This window comes from Cervus canadensis, chromosome 4 (genome assembly GCF_019320065.1).
Source record: "Cervus canadensis isolate Bull #8, Minnesota chromosome 4, ASM1932006v1, whole genome shotgun sequence".
Taxonomy (NCBI): domain Eukaryota; kingdom Metazoa; phylum Chordata; class Mammalia; order Artiodactyla; family Cervidae; genus Cervus; species Cervus canadensis.
The window spans coordinates 95841602-95856014 of NC_057389.1; the positions used below are offsets into that span (position 1 = coordinate 95841602).

Genomic DNA, 14413 nt, shown 5'->3' on the forward strand with positions numbered 1-14413 from the left:
GGTGCTAGAGAAGACTCTTGAGAGTCTCTTCGACTACATGGAGATCAAACCAGTAAATCCTAAAAGAAATCAACCCTGGATATTCATCGGAAGGACTGATGCTGAAGCTCCAATACTTTGGCCACTTGATGTGAAGAGCTGACTCACTGGCAAAGACCCTGGTGCTGGGAAAAATCGAAGGCAAATGGAGAAGGGGGTGACAGAGAATGAGATGGTTCAATAGCAACACCAACTCAATGGACATGAATTTGAGCAAACTCCAGGAGACAGTGGAGGACGGAGGAGCCTGGAGTGCTGCAGTCATGGGGTTGCAAAGAGTCAGACATGACTTGGGGAACTGAACAACAAAACTAAGTATGGAATCAGAATGAGGAAGCAAAGGTGTTGAAAGTATGAGGGAGAATCATTTGACTTGGGTGATCATGAGATTTAGCCTGGATAAGGAAGGAGGTAAAAGTGATAGTTTGGAAGAAGCTGATGGTTTGAGTTTAAAAAGCACGTTTAGGATGAGAGAAAGAACTTGAGAAAAAGGCCTTGACAAGGGCTCCCTCATTCACAAAAAGTCCGTGGAGTATTTGCAATGGTCATGATTTGGGTATCCAGGAATAAGTGTTGATTGAAAACATAATAGTGAGGAGAAATCCAATTGAATGCACATTTATTGAGATCCCATTATGCAGAACAAGCAGTTCAGGAAGTTAAGGTTAAACTTTTCCTCTCCAGGAATGACATGTGTAATGATTCTCCTTGTTTGCACTTTCATTCTTCATGATGCCAACCATATCCACATGCATGACATGTAGAGCTGAATGTTCTAGTTTTAGAATTTTCTTTTCACTTGACCTAGAAAACATCCCACCCCAAAGATGTTTAGATTAAAGCTAGATGTCAGGATAAAAAAAACAAAGAAATGAACAACAAAACAGACAACAGGAAGAGTTGGAGTGAGTTAAAGCCAGAAAGCTCCACTCAGCAGGTAAGGATGGCTTGAAATCCTAGCATTTTGGGCTTCTTTAGATTACAGTGGGAGGACTTTAGCTTATAGAGGGAGGACTTCTCAAAAATCCAGGATGAAGAATTCTTTTTTTAAATCTTTTACCCAGATTCACTTACTGTTTTTTATTTTTTAATTTTAACTTTTCATTTTGTATTGGGGTATAGCCGATGTTGTGATAGTTTCCAGAGAACAGTGAAGAGACTCAGCCACACCTATACATGTATCCATTCTCCCCCAAATTCCCCTTCTACAGGATGAAGAATTCTTTTTTGGAAAAAAGTGTGGATATAGTATCCCACTCTAGAATTTCAGCCCCTGGGAAGTTGGTTTTTTTGGTTCATAAAGAAAGGCTAGACTCTAAGTTCCTTGAAGGCAGCTACAGTGTTGGTATTGTTGCATTTTGTATGTTCCCTGCTTACCATAATGTTGGACATATTATAGAACTTAATAAATATTCTCTTTGTCCCCTACAAGTTGTAGCTTGGTTTAGAAGCTTCAGGCTCCACAGCGGAACAAATATTTCCCTACAGCTGCCCATGAGGATAGGAGTTCCTGACTCAGTTATTACAGGAAGTCCAAAGCTATGCCTTCCTTCCTGGTATTTATTGTTCATTCGAAGAATTTCTTGTCCTCAAGCAAGACTTTTCCCATAAGCAGTATTCCCTGGTTATACAACCGACCTTCCAATGTTATCAAGTTTGTGGGGAGCAGAACCAGAACGTTAACCCAAGATCAAGTTTGTCCATAAAGGACAAAGGGTTTTGTTAGCTTTTTACTCATACTCTGTGCATAAAAAAAGGAAAAACTTCAGAAATTCTTCTACTTAGAGCAATTGTATTTCTTAAATGTAGCTACATATAAAATATATCATAAATATATAATATATAAATACATCATGTATTCTTTGCTTTATAAAGATACACTCATTCAATTTCCATAGTGTTAAGCAATAATAATAATAATAATAACGTTTCCTTATTCATTGTGGGAAACTAGTAGTTGGAGTGCTGGCAGCTTTGGGAATTCTTTTGGGTTATCTGGGAGACATTTCAAAGGTCACAGCCAGTGGTTAGCACCTATAACAATTTTACTCTTACTGAGAATATTAAGCTTAATATTTTTTCTTATGACTTGATTGGCTCTATTCTCTGTAAACTTAATATTTATACAAAATTTTTCCAAAAAGAAATTTTCTGATCAGTTGACATGCCTGCCCTAACACTTTTTCCTGGTTCCGTTTTCTTCTTGGTCCTTTGGAAAGATTTAGAACGAATTCCCCTTCCCTTCCTCCAAGAAGGAATTTGGAGATCACTGTTTTCTTCAGTGACCTCGATATTTCCACGGCTAAAGAAAATTCCACATTTTCTCAAGAAATGTAGGAACAGTGTTTCAGAAATTTCTCAATTTTGTTTAGCTTAAAAGTAACATATTCTAAGGCTTTTTGGTTAGCAGATGTGGTAGGCAAGTACATGGAAGACATAAAGCCAAATGAGATTGGGAGAATTTTTATGGATTAGACTCTTTGGAGCCCGTCTAGTGACATACCTTCTTACAAGTATGTCCTCTCATTTCTGTAAAAGATCAATTAGGGGACAACTGTGGAGAGAAGTCTCAGGTAGTACTGGGAGTGCATTTCTTGGTGCCATCAATCTTGAGTTAGCTCAATGGAAGAACAGACAAAACCAACAACCAAGTTCTAGAGAGGTTCTCTTTCTAACAGGACCATTTCCTCTCCCAGGAAGGTCCCATTATTACATGCACTCCTCCTCTATAATTATGTAGAACATCTGGGGTGGGCTTTCTCTTCTGGATCCCTTTCTGTAGTATCCACTACCTCCATGGGGCTCAAGTCCACCTCTTTCTGAAACAGCCATATTTTGAGGGACGATGACTACTCTGCTATGTCTGTGATTGTAAGTCTCCCCCTAAAGGAGTCTACTTTAGATGGTAGTGGTGCTGGTGATATGTTTTACCTGTACTTAAAAAAAAATTTTTTTTATTGGCCTATAGTTCATTTACAATGTTGTGTTTATTTCTCCTGGTCAGCAAAATGCATCAGTTATACATATATCCACTTAAAAAAAAAATCTGGCCATGCCACGCGGCATGCAGGATCTTAGTTGTCTGACCAGTGATCGAATCTGTGGCCCCTGCATTGGAAACATGGAGTCTTAACCACTGGACTGCCAGGGCAGTCCCTGTAACCACTGTTTTAGATTTTATTCCCACAAATCATCACAGAGTATTGAGTAGAGTTCCTCGTGCTATACAGCAGGCTCTTATTAGTTATCTATTTTAATTATTTTTAAAAAAGCTTTTAATTTTATATTGGGGCTTCCCAGGTAACTCAGTGGTAAAGAATTCACCTGCCAAGCAGGGGATGCGGGTTCAATCCTTGGGTTGGGAAGATCACCTGGAGAAGGAAAGGGCAACCCACTCTAGTGTCCTTGCTTGGGAAATCCCATGAACGGGGGAGTCTGGCAGGCTAGAGTTCAAGGGGTCACAAAGAGTCAGACAAGACTGAACCACCACCACGACCGTAGTTGATTGGCAATGTTGTGTTAGTTTCAGGCATACAGCAAAGTGATTCAGTTATATATATGAATGTATCTAATCTTCAAATCATTTTCCCATTTAGGTTATTACATAACATCCATCAGAGTTCCCTGTGGTATAATAAGTAGATCCTTATTAGTTATCTGTTTTACATATAGCTGTATGTATGTCTGCATGTCAATCTGAAATTCCCTAACTATCCCATACTTCAAATGATGAGAGTATATATTAATACAACAGCCAAGTTATGCACTATTAGTGAGCAAGAAGGAAACAGTGAGAAACAATATGATGGGAATGAGGAATGCAAACCAAGTCATCAGGAAAAGAACTCCTCCCCACACTCGGCGTGAAAGGGAGCTTGTTCTAAGACAAGGAGAGGAAGTTTGGGGTGTCAAGACGTGACACATTAGAATAAGTCACAAGTCTTACCTCACTGGGTTTTGAGTCAGGACCAAACCTGCTGGAAAGTGTGTAAATCTCAGACTCAGATTTAGATTTGATGATCTCGCCAAACCACTTTTGGACCTGGAACATCAAAGAAAATACCAGGATTATTTTTGTTAATGTTGGAGAAGAGAAAAGTCAGTGAGTTAGGAAGAGGATGGGAATATTACGAAAAACCTTTTCCTACAAAATGTGGTATATGCATACAATGGAATGTAATTTAGCCTTAAGAAGGAATAAAATTCTGAAACAGGCTACTACATGGATAAGCCTTGGAGACATTACACTGAGTGAAATATATGTGTTAAAAAAAACGGTTAGTTACTCAGTTGTGTCTGACTCTTTGAGACCCCATGGACTGTAGCTCGCCAGTCTCCTCTGTCAATGGGATTTTCCAGGCAAGAATACTGGAATAGGTAGCCATTTCCTTCTCCAGGGGATCTTCCCAACTCACGGGTTGAACCCGGGTCTTCTGCACTGAAGGCAGATTCTTTACCATTTGAGCCACCAGGAAATACATAAGCTAGACACCAAAGAACAACTATTGTATGATTCTACATGTTGAGAACCTGTAATAGTCAAATTAACTGGGACAGAAAGTAGAGTAGTGGTTACCAGGAGCTTGGCAGGGGGGAATACAGCATTATTGTTTAAGGGATACGGGGTTTCAGTTTGGGATGATCAAGAAGTTCTAGAATGGATGGTGGTGAAGGTTGCATGACAATGTGAATGTACCTAATGCTACTGATCTGTACAACTAACAAGGTTAAAATGACAAATTTTGTTATGTATAATTTACCACAACAATTTTTTTCATATTACAGAATACACATTTGTCGTAGAAAATTAACAAAATATGCATATGCAAAGGAATAAAATAGAAGAAAATTAAGGAAGAAAATTCCTCAATCTAGCTCTCAGGGCTTCCCAGATGGCGCTAGTGGTAAAGAATCAACCTACCGATGCAGGAGACACAAGAGTCACGGGTTTGATTCCTGGATTGGGAAGATCCCCTGGAGTAGGAAGTGGCAACCTGCTCTAGTATTCTTGCCTGGAAAATCCTATGGACAGAAGAGCCTAGTAGGCTACAGTCCATAGGGTCCCAAAGAGTCAGACACAACTGAATGACTGAACATGAACACGAACACGAACACCCAGAGGAGCTTCCCAGGTGGCTAAGTGGTAAAGAATCCAACTGTCAATGCAGGTTTGATACCTGGGTTGGGAGATCTGCTGGAGGAGTAAAGAGCAACCCACTCCAGTATTCTTGCTGGGATAATCCCATGGACAGAGGAACTTGGTAGGCTACTGTCCATGGGGTTGCAAAGAGTCAGACACAACTGAACAACTGAGTACACAGGTACGCCCAAGAAACACCAGTAGATCCTTGCAAAAGTGAGACAGGGAAAGAAAGCTAGCTAACAAAAGAGGTATAATCCTTCATTCTGTGTTTCCACTGTGGACAGGTGGGGTTCAGTGTCACTGGGGGGTTCTGGAGACAGCATAGGACATGCTTCAGGGTTATTCACCTCAGAGACAAGGGAGCTGGGGCATCCGTCTACTAGCACCCATCAGTCATTGGTTGAGGCTGCTTTCGAGGGTCACTATTCTCTGAAAATACCAGCTTGCCCTGTGCATGAACCAGGCATGTCTTGTGGGCAGTAAGAAGCCCACTGGCACAGGGTCACAGGTGTTTATAATAAACAACCATGGGCACGTAGAATAGAAGGCCAAAGGGCTATGAGAGGGCCATCAACAGCATCTGCTGGACTTCCCTGGTGGTACAGTGGATGGGAATCCACCTGCCAATACAGGGGACATCAGTTCAATCCCTGGTTTGGGAAGATTCCACATGCCACGGACCGACTGAGCCCATGTGCTGCAACTACTGAAGACCGAACACCCTGGAGCCGGTGCTCCACAACAAGGGATGCCTCCGTGGGGAGAAACTCCTCCAATGTGGAGTAGGCCCAGCTCTCTGCAACTAGAGAAAGCCCGCGCAGACACACACAAGGCGGTGAAGACCCAGTGCAGCCAAAAATGAACAGACTTAAGAAAATGAATAGACAGAACTAATTTATATACATAAAAAGAAAGAGGCCCCTGTTTACCTGCTGGCTGAGGAGGCAATACACCAAGAAGATGAAGAAACCCTGCAGGCTGTTGATGATGGTGAAGAGGTAGGCCATGACACGGGCAGCTGGTCCCACCTGCAGGATTCCCAGACACCACGCGCATCCCAAGATGAAGAACTGAGCGGTGGCTTTGACTGTCAGCATCCTGGGTAGTAATAATTGATAATGTAAAGAAACCTGATAATGATTGTGACCATTCCTACAGCACAGTTGTTAATGGTGAGTACTCTGGAGCTAGAATGCCTGTGTTTTAAATCCAAGCCAGCACTAACCAACTTGGTGACCTTGGGCAAGTTACTTTCTGGCTTTCTTTCCACCCCTCCCACCTTTTTTTGGCCATATCATGCAGCTTGGGAGATCTTAGTTCCCTGACCAGGGGTCAAAGCTGGGCCATAGCAGTGAAAGCGATGAGTCCTAACCCCTGCACTGCCAGGGAATTTTCCTCCTTTCCTGCAACTCAGTTCCCTAATAATTGTAATAGTCCTATTTCATAGGGTTGCTGCAAATATTGAGACTTAACATATGGGAAATATTTAGGACAGTATGTGGAACAAAATTGTGCATTCAAAGTTGTTTCAGTCATGTCCGACTCTTTGTGACCCCATGGACTATAGCCCATCAGGTTCTTCTGTCCATGGGATTCTCTAGGCAAGAATACTGGAGTGGGTTACCATTTCCTATTCCAGGGGATCTTCCTAACACAGGGATCGAATCCCTATTACCTGTGTCTCCTGCATTGGCAGGTGGGTTCTTTACCACTAGCACCAACTGAGAAGCCCCAAATTAGTACCATACATATGTAGAACATTCTAAAACTATAAAGTTCTTTGTTTCATTCTGTCTATATCACTTACAGATGGGGGAGGTCTTATAATTTGTTATTCAAGCAGGAAGGCTTTTGAGATCAAAAGGGGTGCAATTCAGGGGAACCATATTCATTATCTTGTAATAATCTATAATAGAAAAGAATCTGAAAAAGAATATATATATGTGTGTGTGTAACCAAATCACTTTGTGGTACACATGAAAATAACAGAACATTTTAAATTAACTATGCTTCAATAAAAAAGGGATGATATTAATAAACATAATGCATCAGCAAAACATAAACTGGGACCATCCCAGGAAAACTGAGATGTAAAGGTCACCTTATTTATATATCTATATATCTCTAAGTTTAAAATATAATATGTAACTGAGAAAAGCTAGTTGAGGAACAGTTTGTGTAGTGTGATGCTATTGTATGTATGCCTGCCTGTTCTATAGAAAATGCACAGAAAAAGGCCTGGGAAAATATCAGACACATCATATCATACAGTTTCTTACCTCTGGATTTCCTGGTTGGTAACGTAGTAGGAAAATTGGAAGCAAGCGGCTGTCACTTTTAACTTTATATATTTTGAAAACTTTTGACAAAAAATAAAAAAAGTAACAAATGTGCTATTTTTGTGATTACAATGAAAACCTTAGCAAACTACAATTAAGACGGATGGTGCACACTATTTACAATAGCCAGGACATGGAAGCAACCTAGATGTCCGTTGACAGATGAATAGATAAAGAATTTGTGGAACATACGTAACAAAGGTACAATGAAATATTACTCAGCAAGAAAAAGGAACAAACGAGAGTCAGCTGAACTGAAGTGGATGAACCTGGAGCCTGTTATACAGAGTGAAGTAAGTCAGAAAGAGAAAAACAGATATCGTATATTAACGCACATATATGGAATCTAGAAAAATGGTGCTGATGAAACTATTTGCTGGGCAGGAGTAGAGAACAGATTTGTGGACACAGCAGGGGAAGGAGAGGGTGGGACAAATGGGAGAGTAGCATTGAAATATATACATTACCATGTATAAGATAGTTAATGGGAAGTTGTTGTTTAGCACAGGGAGAGCAGCTCAATGTGATGACCTAGAGGGGTGGGATGGGGGGGACTGAGGGAGGTTCAAGAGGGAGGGCATACATGTGTACTCATGGTTGATCCACACTCTTGTATAGCAGAAAGCCACACAACACTATAGAGCAAGTGTCTCCACTTAAAAACAAATTTAAAAAAAGATGGATGCTGCAAAATAAAAAAAAAAAATACTCCCAATTTTTTGAAACAGTATTATACAAAATATATTTTAACCTAAATCCTTCCTGAACTATTGCCTCTTGTATTTTGCAGCAGGGAAGTCCCTCCTCTTCTTCCTTCTAGTGTTAGATCTCTTTCCTTTCTGAGATTCATCAAGGACACGTGCCTGCCCAGTTAGAAACTACATTTCCCAGCCTCCTTTGCAGCTAGGCGTCACCACATGGCCAAAGTCTAACCAATGGGAGGTGAATAAATATGGAACTTGCAAATTCCATGTCACTTTCTTCCCTTGGATGGGATACAACATCCTAGGGGCTAGTGGGGCAACAAAATAGAAAGAGCGTGAGTCCTGGATCACTCTGTGGAGCTCTGTTCTGTGGCATGAGAATGAAATAAACTTCTATCTCACTTTCTGTTTTTGAGTCCCAGCAATTGAATATAGCTTCTCCTTGTGGCAGTGGAAGACAGCAGTGACCTTGCTAGTTCCTAGAGGCTGACTGTGCATATATGTCTCCGTGGATATGTAGGAGGGACCAGTAAGAAGTGAGTAGAAGAAAAGGGGGTTAGGAAATACCATTTTATTTAGAAAATACCATAACTTACTTTATGTTCCGGATGGTTGACACTTCACTGTTGAGAGAGGAAAGTTTTCTTTTCAAAATCCAAAAAACCATGAGAAAAAATACAAAATTCACCTGCAAGAGTGACACAGACCATGGAGAATACAAGTTAAAATGTACCATGTCTATTCAATTTATGGTAACATACTGTAGAGCACAACGTGGTCTTCTAACTGGGAGGGAAACCCAAAATGGAAGGGACATACATATATATGTATGGCTGATTCATTTCGCTGTGCAGTAGAAGTTAACAAAACATTGTAAAGCAACTATACTGAAAAAAAATTGAAAAGCCATTAAACAAAATGTACCATGTCTGCTGTAAATTGCATACAACCCCCACCTCCCTGCACATGGATTTGAATTGGTAGCAGATGGAAAAATCAAACCATATAACTGAGAAAATGTGTGTCCCTTGTGCTATCCTGCACCCAGCATGTCTGGCGCTTCTGCTTAGGTCAGGAACACTGGAGCCACGTATTCACTCACACAGAAAATGGCACACACAGGTCCAAGGAAAGCCCAGATGAATTTCTGGTCCAGGTGGAGCCAGCATCTGGGAACAATGGGAAAAGGGACATGAAGGGAGATCAAAGAAAGCACATGAAATGGACATGAAATGACATCTTTTTCTAACAGAAAACTTTTCCAGTGTTTCTTGAAAATGTCAGCTGGTGACAATGCAGGCTTTGATCGTTTGCTTCCATGTATTACTGCTACATGAAACAGTTTACAAGCACAGACCGGTTGAATTTTCATACCAGTATTTCGAGGGTGGGAACCATGGAGATGACTATTATCTCCATTTTACTAACGAGGGTATTGAGACTTGAGGGGGCTTTCCAGGTGGCCCAGTGATAAAGAATCCACCTGCAATGCAGGATATGTGGCAGGAGCCATGGATTTGATCCCTGGGTCGGGAAGATCCCCTGAAGGAGGAAATGCCGACCCACTCCAGTATTGTTGCTTGGGAAATCCCGTGGACAGAGCAGCCTAGCAGGCTACAGTTCATGGGATCACAGAGTTGGACCTGACTTAGCAACTGAGCGTGAGACTTGAGGACTTGAGGTCACAAATTATGGGAAGGATAAACCTGGGACCTAACTGCAAAATTTCCTCCTTCCAGAACTTTCCACATCATCTTTCCCTGCCTCACTGGGAAAGAAGTTAGAGCCCTTACACTCAAAGGGAAAATAGAGTGCATTTGTTGTGTTTATCTGAATCATTGCCATTAACACTGCCCTCAAATCTGCCCATGGCACAGGGTGAGACTTACCGATCAGGTGTTCCATAAAGATGAGGCCTGGAGGCTGCAGAAATGGCCACGATCACAGCCGGGACTCCGTAGCCCACTGGGAACATAAGCCACTTCATGAACTTGTTGATACTGGAGTAGTTGACCACCGTGAGGTTGCGTGCAGTGAGGAAGAGGTGCAGGCCCTCCAGCAGCATCCAGGTGAAGGAGGCCAGGTAGAGATAGTGTAAGGCACCTGCGATGATGGCGCACAGCAACTGGGGGAGGAGGAAGGTGTCACCAGGAGGGACTGTCAGGGTGGAGCATGGCCCCGGGACCTCTCCTTTATACTGGCATTGAGTTCAGAAGCCCTGCTATTAGATCACGGTTGTTGAAGTAAAGGTGGTTGATAATGCCAGCACTGCTCACCTCACCACGCATCCTCCCTCTAGGACCCAAGGCTATTTTATTGAGGGGTCCGAGGCAGCATGGCCCCATGAATTCAGCATCCCCCGAGGTAGGCACATTCTGGGACAGTATAAGTACCTTGTTCTCAGTTCTGTCGATGGCTGTGAGGAAGAGCAGGTGGGCCAGGAAGAGGCAGAGTGAGAGCTGCAGGTGGAGCGAGGTGCTGGTGTTCTGGATGGCTTTGCACAGCAGGAAGGTGAGGGCCGCCAGGAGGAGGCACAGCAGAGAGAAGCTCAGCCCCACGTAGGTGATCACAGTCAGTGCGGGATCCTCCTCCTGGGACCCAGCAGAGAGGAGACCACAGTCACGCTTTCCTGCCCTGGGATTATATTCTCCCACCCCTTGGAATGTGGCATCCCAAAATAGGCAGACCACCTGTATCTCTGCAATGAGGGGAGGGGTGCGGACTTCCTGTGTGCTGTCCCCCAGCCTATGTCATCAATAAGTCCTCTGAACCCACCTTTAGGATATGTGTCCAGTCTGACCTTTTCCCACCAACTCTGCAGCTGCCATCCAAATCCTGACCACCATCATCTCTCTGCCGGGCTACTTCTGCTGCACCACTGACCATTCTTGACTCAGGGGCCAGAGATACTTTCTAATAACATAAATCTGTAGCACCCCTGATGCAAATCCTGTACTGTCTCTCCATTGCAATTAGAATGAAATCTAAACTCCTGACTATGGCCTGTGTGGTCTGACACTTTTCCCCTGCTCCCTTCTCTCCAAACCTGACTTTTCCCACTTCCCTTTCATCCATTCTATTCTTTCTAGAACACACTGGGTTTGTTTGTTCTGTCTCATGGATTTGCCTATTGTAAATATTTATTGTTTAATTTTATTTTATATTTGACTGTGCTGGGTCTTCATTGCTGCTTGTGGGCTTTCTCTAGTTGTGGCCGGTGAGGGCGACTCTCTTGTTGCTGTGTGAGGGCTTCTTATTGGGCTGGCTTCCCTTGTTGCAGAGCACAGGCTCTAGGGCGAGTCGGCTTTAGTACTTGTGGCATGTGGGTTCAGTAGTTGTGACTCGTAGGCTCCAGAGCACAAGCTCATTTGTTGTGGTGCACAAGTTCAGTGGCTCCTCAGCATGTGGGATCCTCCCAGACCAGGGATCAAACCCGTGTCCCTTGTATAAGCCAGATCCTTAACCACTGACCACCAGGGAAGGCCAGATTTGCCTATCCTAGACATTTCATATAAGTGGAATCCTACAGTATATGGTCCTTTGTGTCTAACTTCTTTCATCCAGTGTGATATTATTGAGATTCATCCACATTGTAACACTGCTGACTTAACATTCAGATTTCAGCTTGGGTAGCTCATTTTCCTCGGATCACTCTATCTAAAGCAGTACGCTTCTCCTATCACTCCAGACGTGGTCTGTTAAACTTTTTTTTATAGCACTTATGGCCACCTAGTAGTGTTAGTTGCTCAGTTGTGTCTGACTCTTTGTGATCCCGTGGACTGTAGCCTGCCAGGCTTCTCTGTCCATAGGATTTTCCAGGCAAAAATTGGAGTGGGTTGCCATTTCCTCCTCTAGGGGATCTTCCCAACCCAGGGATCGAGCCCACATCTGTTATATCTCCTGCATTGGCAGGCAGGTTCTTTACCACTAGGGCCACCTAGCAGGGCCTCAAAAGGGGTTAGCTGGAGGAATTCAACAGTTACGTCCTACCTGGTCATGGAAGGCCATGAGAACAGCGAAACTGGACAGGTGAGTGCAATTGCATATCGTGTGAGTCTTGTTCGCTTGTTTCAGAGCACAGCCGTCCTTGGACCAGCGGTTGCCCTCCTTTGTGCTTTTCCAGTAGACGCAGAAGATCTTCTTGTTCCTGGGATTTACCTGAAAATAGAACAGGCTCATCATGTCGTTCCTTGGGAGGGACAACTCTGAGTGTCAGCCTTGGCTGGTGACACCATGGGTTAAGAAGGATCAGGTGATTTCTATTTTAAGTGAAGAGGACGACCACCAGTATACCTGCCCTCAGAGTCCCAGTTCTACTGGGATTCCACCTAACAGAAAACAATCTCCTCTCTCTCTCTGGGAGTCAGAATTTTACAAGATGTTACTGGTTTCAGGACTTTGTCCTCCACCATGGGAGTCAAATAGAAAAAGAGTATAAGACCCACCTGAAGTTTTCTTCCAAGTACTCCCTAATCAAATTTCCCTGATTTCTACATTAATTCTGCCCTGACCTCTTACAACACAATATTGCTCATGCGATGACAGGGCTAGTGTAGGGAAGAAGCATCACCAGGAGAGAGAAGAAAGTCAGCCTTCAATTTCTCTCTCCCTTTTTTTTTGGTCTCAAGGATGTCCAGAGCATCATTTGATTGGGCCAAGGAGATGAGTTGGATGCTCTCCTGTTTGGGTGCTATATCTTCTTTGATAATCCACTGGACCTTCCCTAGATATCTCACTCCACTCCTACTGTCCCATGCCCTACATCAAAAATTTCATACCTAGATTTCATGCATCAGATGGAGAAAATCTATGTTTCTTCATCTTCCCTCACTTCATTTTTGCTTTGTTAAAATTTAAAAAATATTAATTTTTCTAGTTTGAGATTTGGGATATAGCATTGTGTATGTTTAAGGTATACAATGTAATGATTGATATATGTATTTATTGCAAAATGATTACTGCAACAAGGTTAGTTGATATCCATCACTTCACATAATTACAATTTGCATTTTGTGGTGAGAACTTTTAAAAGCTATTCTGTCAGCAACTTTCAAATATACAATACAGTATCGTTAAACTAGAGTCATCATTCTCTCCATTACATCTCCGGAACTCATTCATCCTATAACTGGAAGCTTGTAACCTTTGATCACGTCTACCCGTTGCCCCCGCCTTCCGTCCCTGACAACCGCCAGTCTGTCCTTTGTTTCTGTGAGCTTGGTTTTCTCAGATTCCACGTATAGATGAGATCATTCGGTATTTGTCTTTCTCTGTCTGACTTCACGTAGCCATAATGCCCTCAAGGTTCATCTATGCTGTGAAACAATGGCAGGATTTCTTTCAACTCTTACTTTCTAAACAGAGTTGGCTATGTCTGGCTATTAACCCTCCTGCCTTTAAGAGTTTGGGCAGAGAATGCGAGAAGGCAATGGATCATATAAAAATTTTCCTTCTAATTGAATTATGTAGTCTTAGTAATTAATTCCACATGTCTCTGCAAGAATAAATACTATGTCTCAATTCAGATTTCACAGATGTAGGAGGTACCTGCAACTGAAATAATTCCATGTACTAGAATGACATTGCCCGAGAGAAATATCTTGTAAATCACTTATGTATTAATAATTTGAAATTTTCTACTACCACATTAAAAAAGGAAAAGGAACAGGTCAAACCAGTTTTAGGAACCTATTTTATTTAGCCCACTGTTTTTAAAATAGGGCTTCCCAGGTGTCACTATTGGTAAAGAACCTGCCTGCCGATGCAGGAGACAAAAGGGACGCAGGTTCGATCCATGGGTTGTGAAGATCCCCTGAAGGAGGGCATGGCAATCCACTCCAGAATTCTTGACTGGAGAATCTCATTGACAGAGGAGCCTGGTGGGCTATAGTTCATAGTGCACAAACAGTCAGACATGACTGAAGTGACTTAGCATGCATGTATGCATATTCAAAATAATATCATTTAATGTGTCAGAACTAAAGAGCCTCTTGATGAAAGTGAAAGAGGAGAGTGAAAAAGTTGGCTTAAAGCCCAACATTCAGAAAACTAAGATCATGGCATCTGGTCCCATCACTTCATGGCAAATAGATGGGGAAACAGTGGAAACAGTGGCTGACTTTATTTTTCTGGGCTCCAAAATCACTGCAGATGGTGATTGCAGCCATGAAATTAAAAGACGCTTACTC

The 14413-nt window shown here is 42.5% G+C and overlaps 1 protein-coding gene across 2 annotated transcripts in view; it reads right to left on the minus strand.

Annotated features, from left to right (window-relative positions):
• Nucleotides 1–641: 641 nt before the first annotated feature.
• Nucleotides 642–14413, minus strand: part of ADGRE3 (adhesion G protein-coupled receptor E3) — a 59011-nt gene continuing 45239 nt past the window's right edge. For both annotated transcript variants that reach the window (XM_043466954.1, XM_043466953.1), the window contains 8 exons: nucleotides 12216–12383; nucleotides 10619–10816; nucleotides 10115–10350; nucleotides 9328–9394; nucleotides 8822–8913; nucleotides 6112–6280; nucleotides 3986–4081; nucleotides 642–843 (listed from right to left, as the gene is read on the minus strand). In XM_043466954.1, the coding sequence (XP_043322889.1) occupies nucleotides 835–843; nucleotides 3986–4081; nucleotides 6112–6280; nucleotides 8822–8913; nucleotides 9328–9394; nucleotides 10115–10350; nucleotides 10619–10816; nucleotides 12216–12383 (1035 nt within the window). In that variant the 3' untranslated portion in view covers nucleotides 642–834. The remainder of the gene's footprint in view (nucleotides 844–3985; nucleotides 4082–6111; nucleotides 6281–8821; nucleotides 8914–9327; nucleotides 9395–10114; nucleotides 10351–10618; nucleotides 10817–12215; nucleotides 12384–14413) is intronic.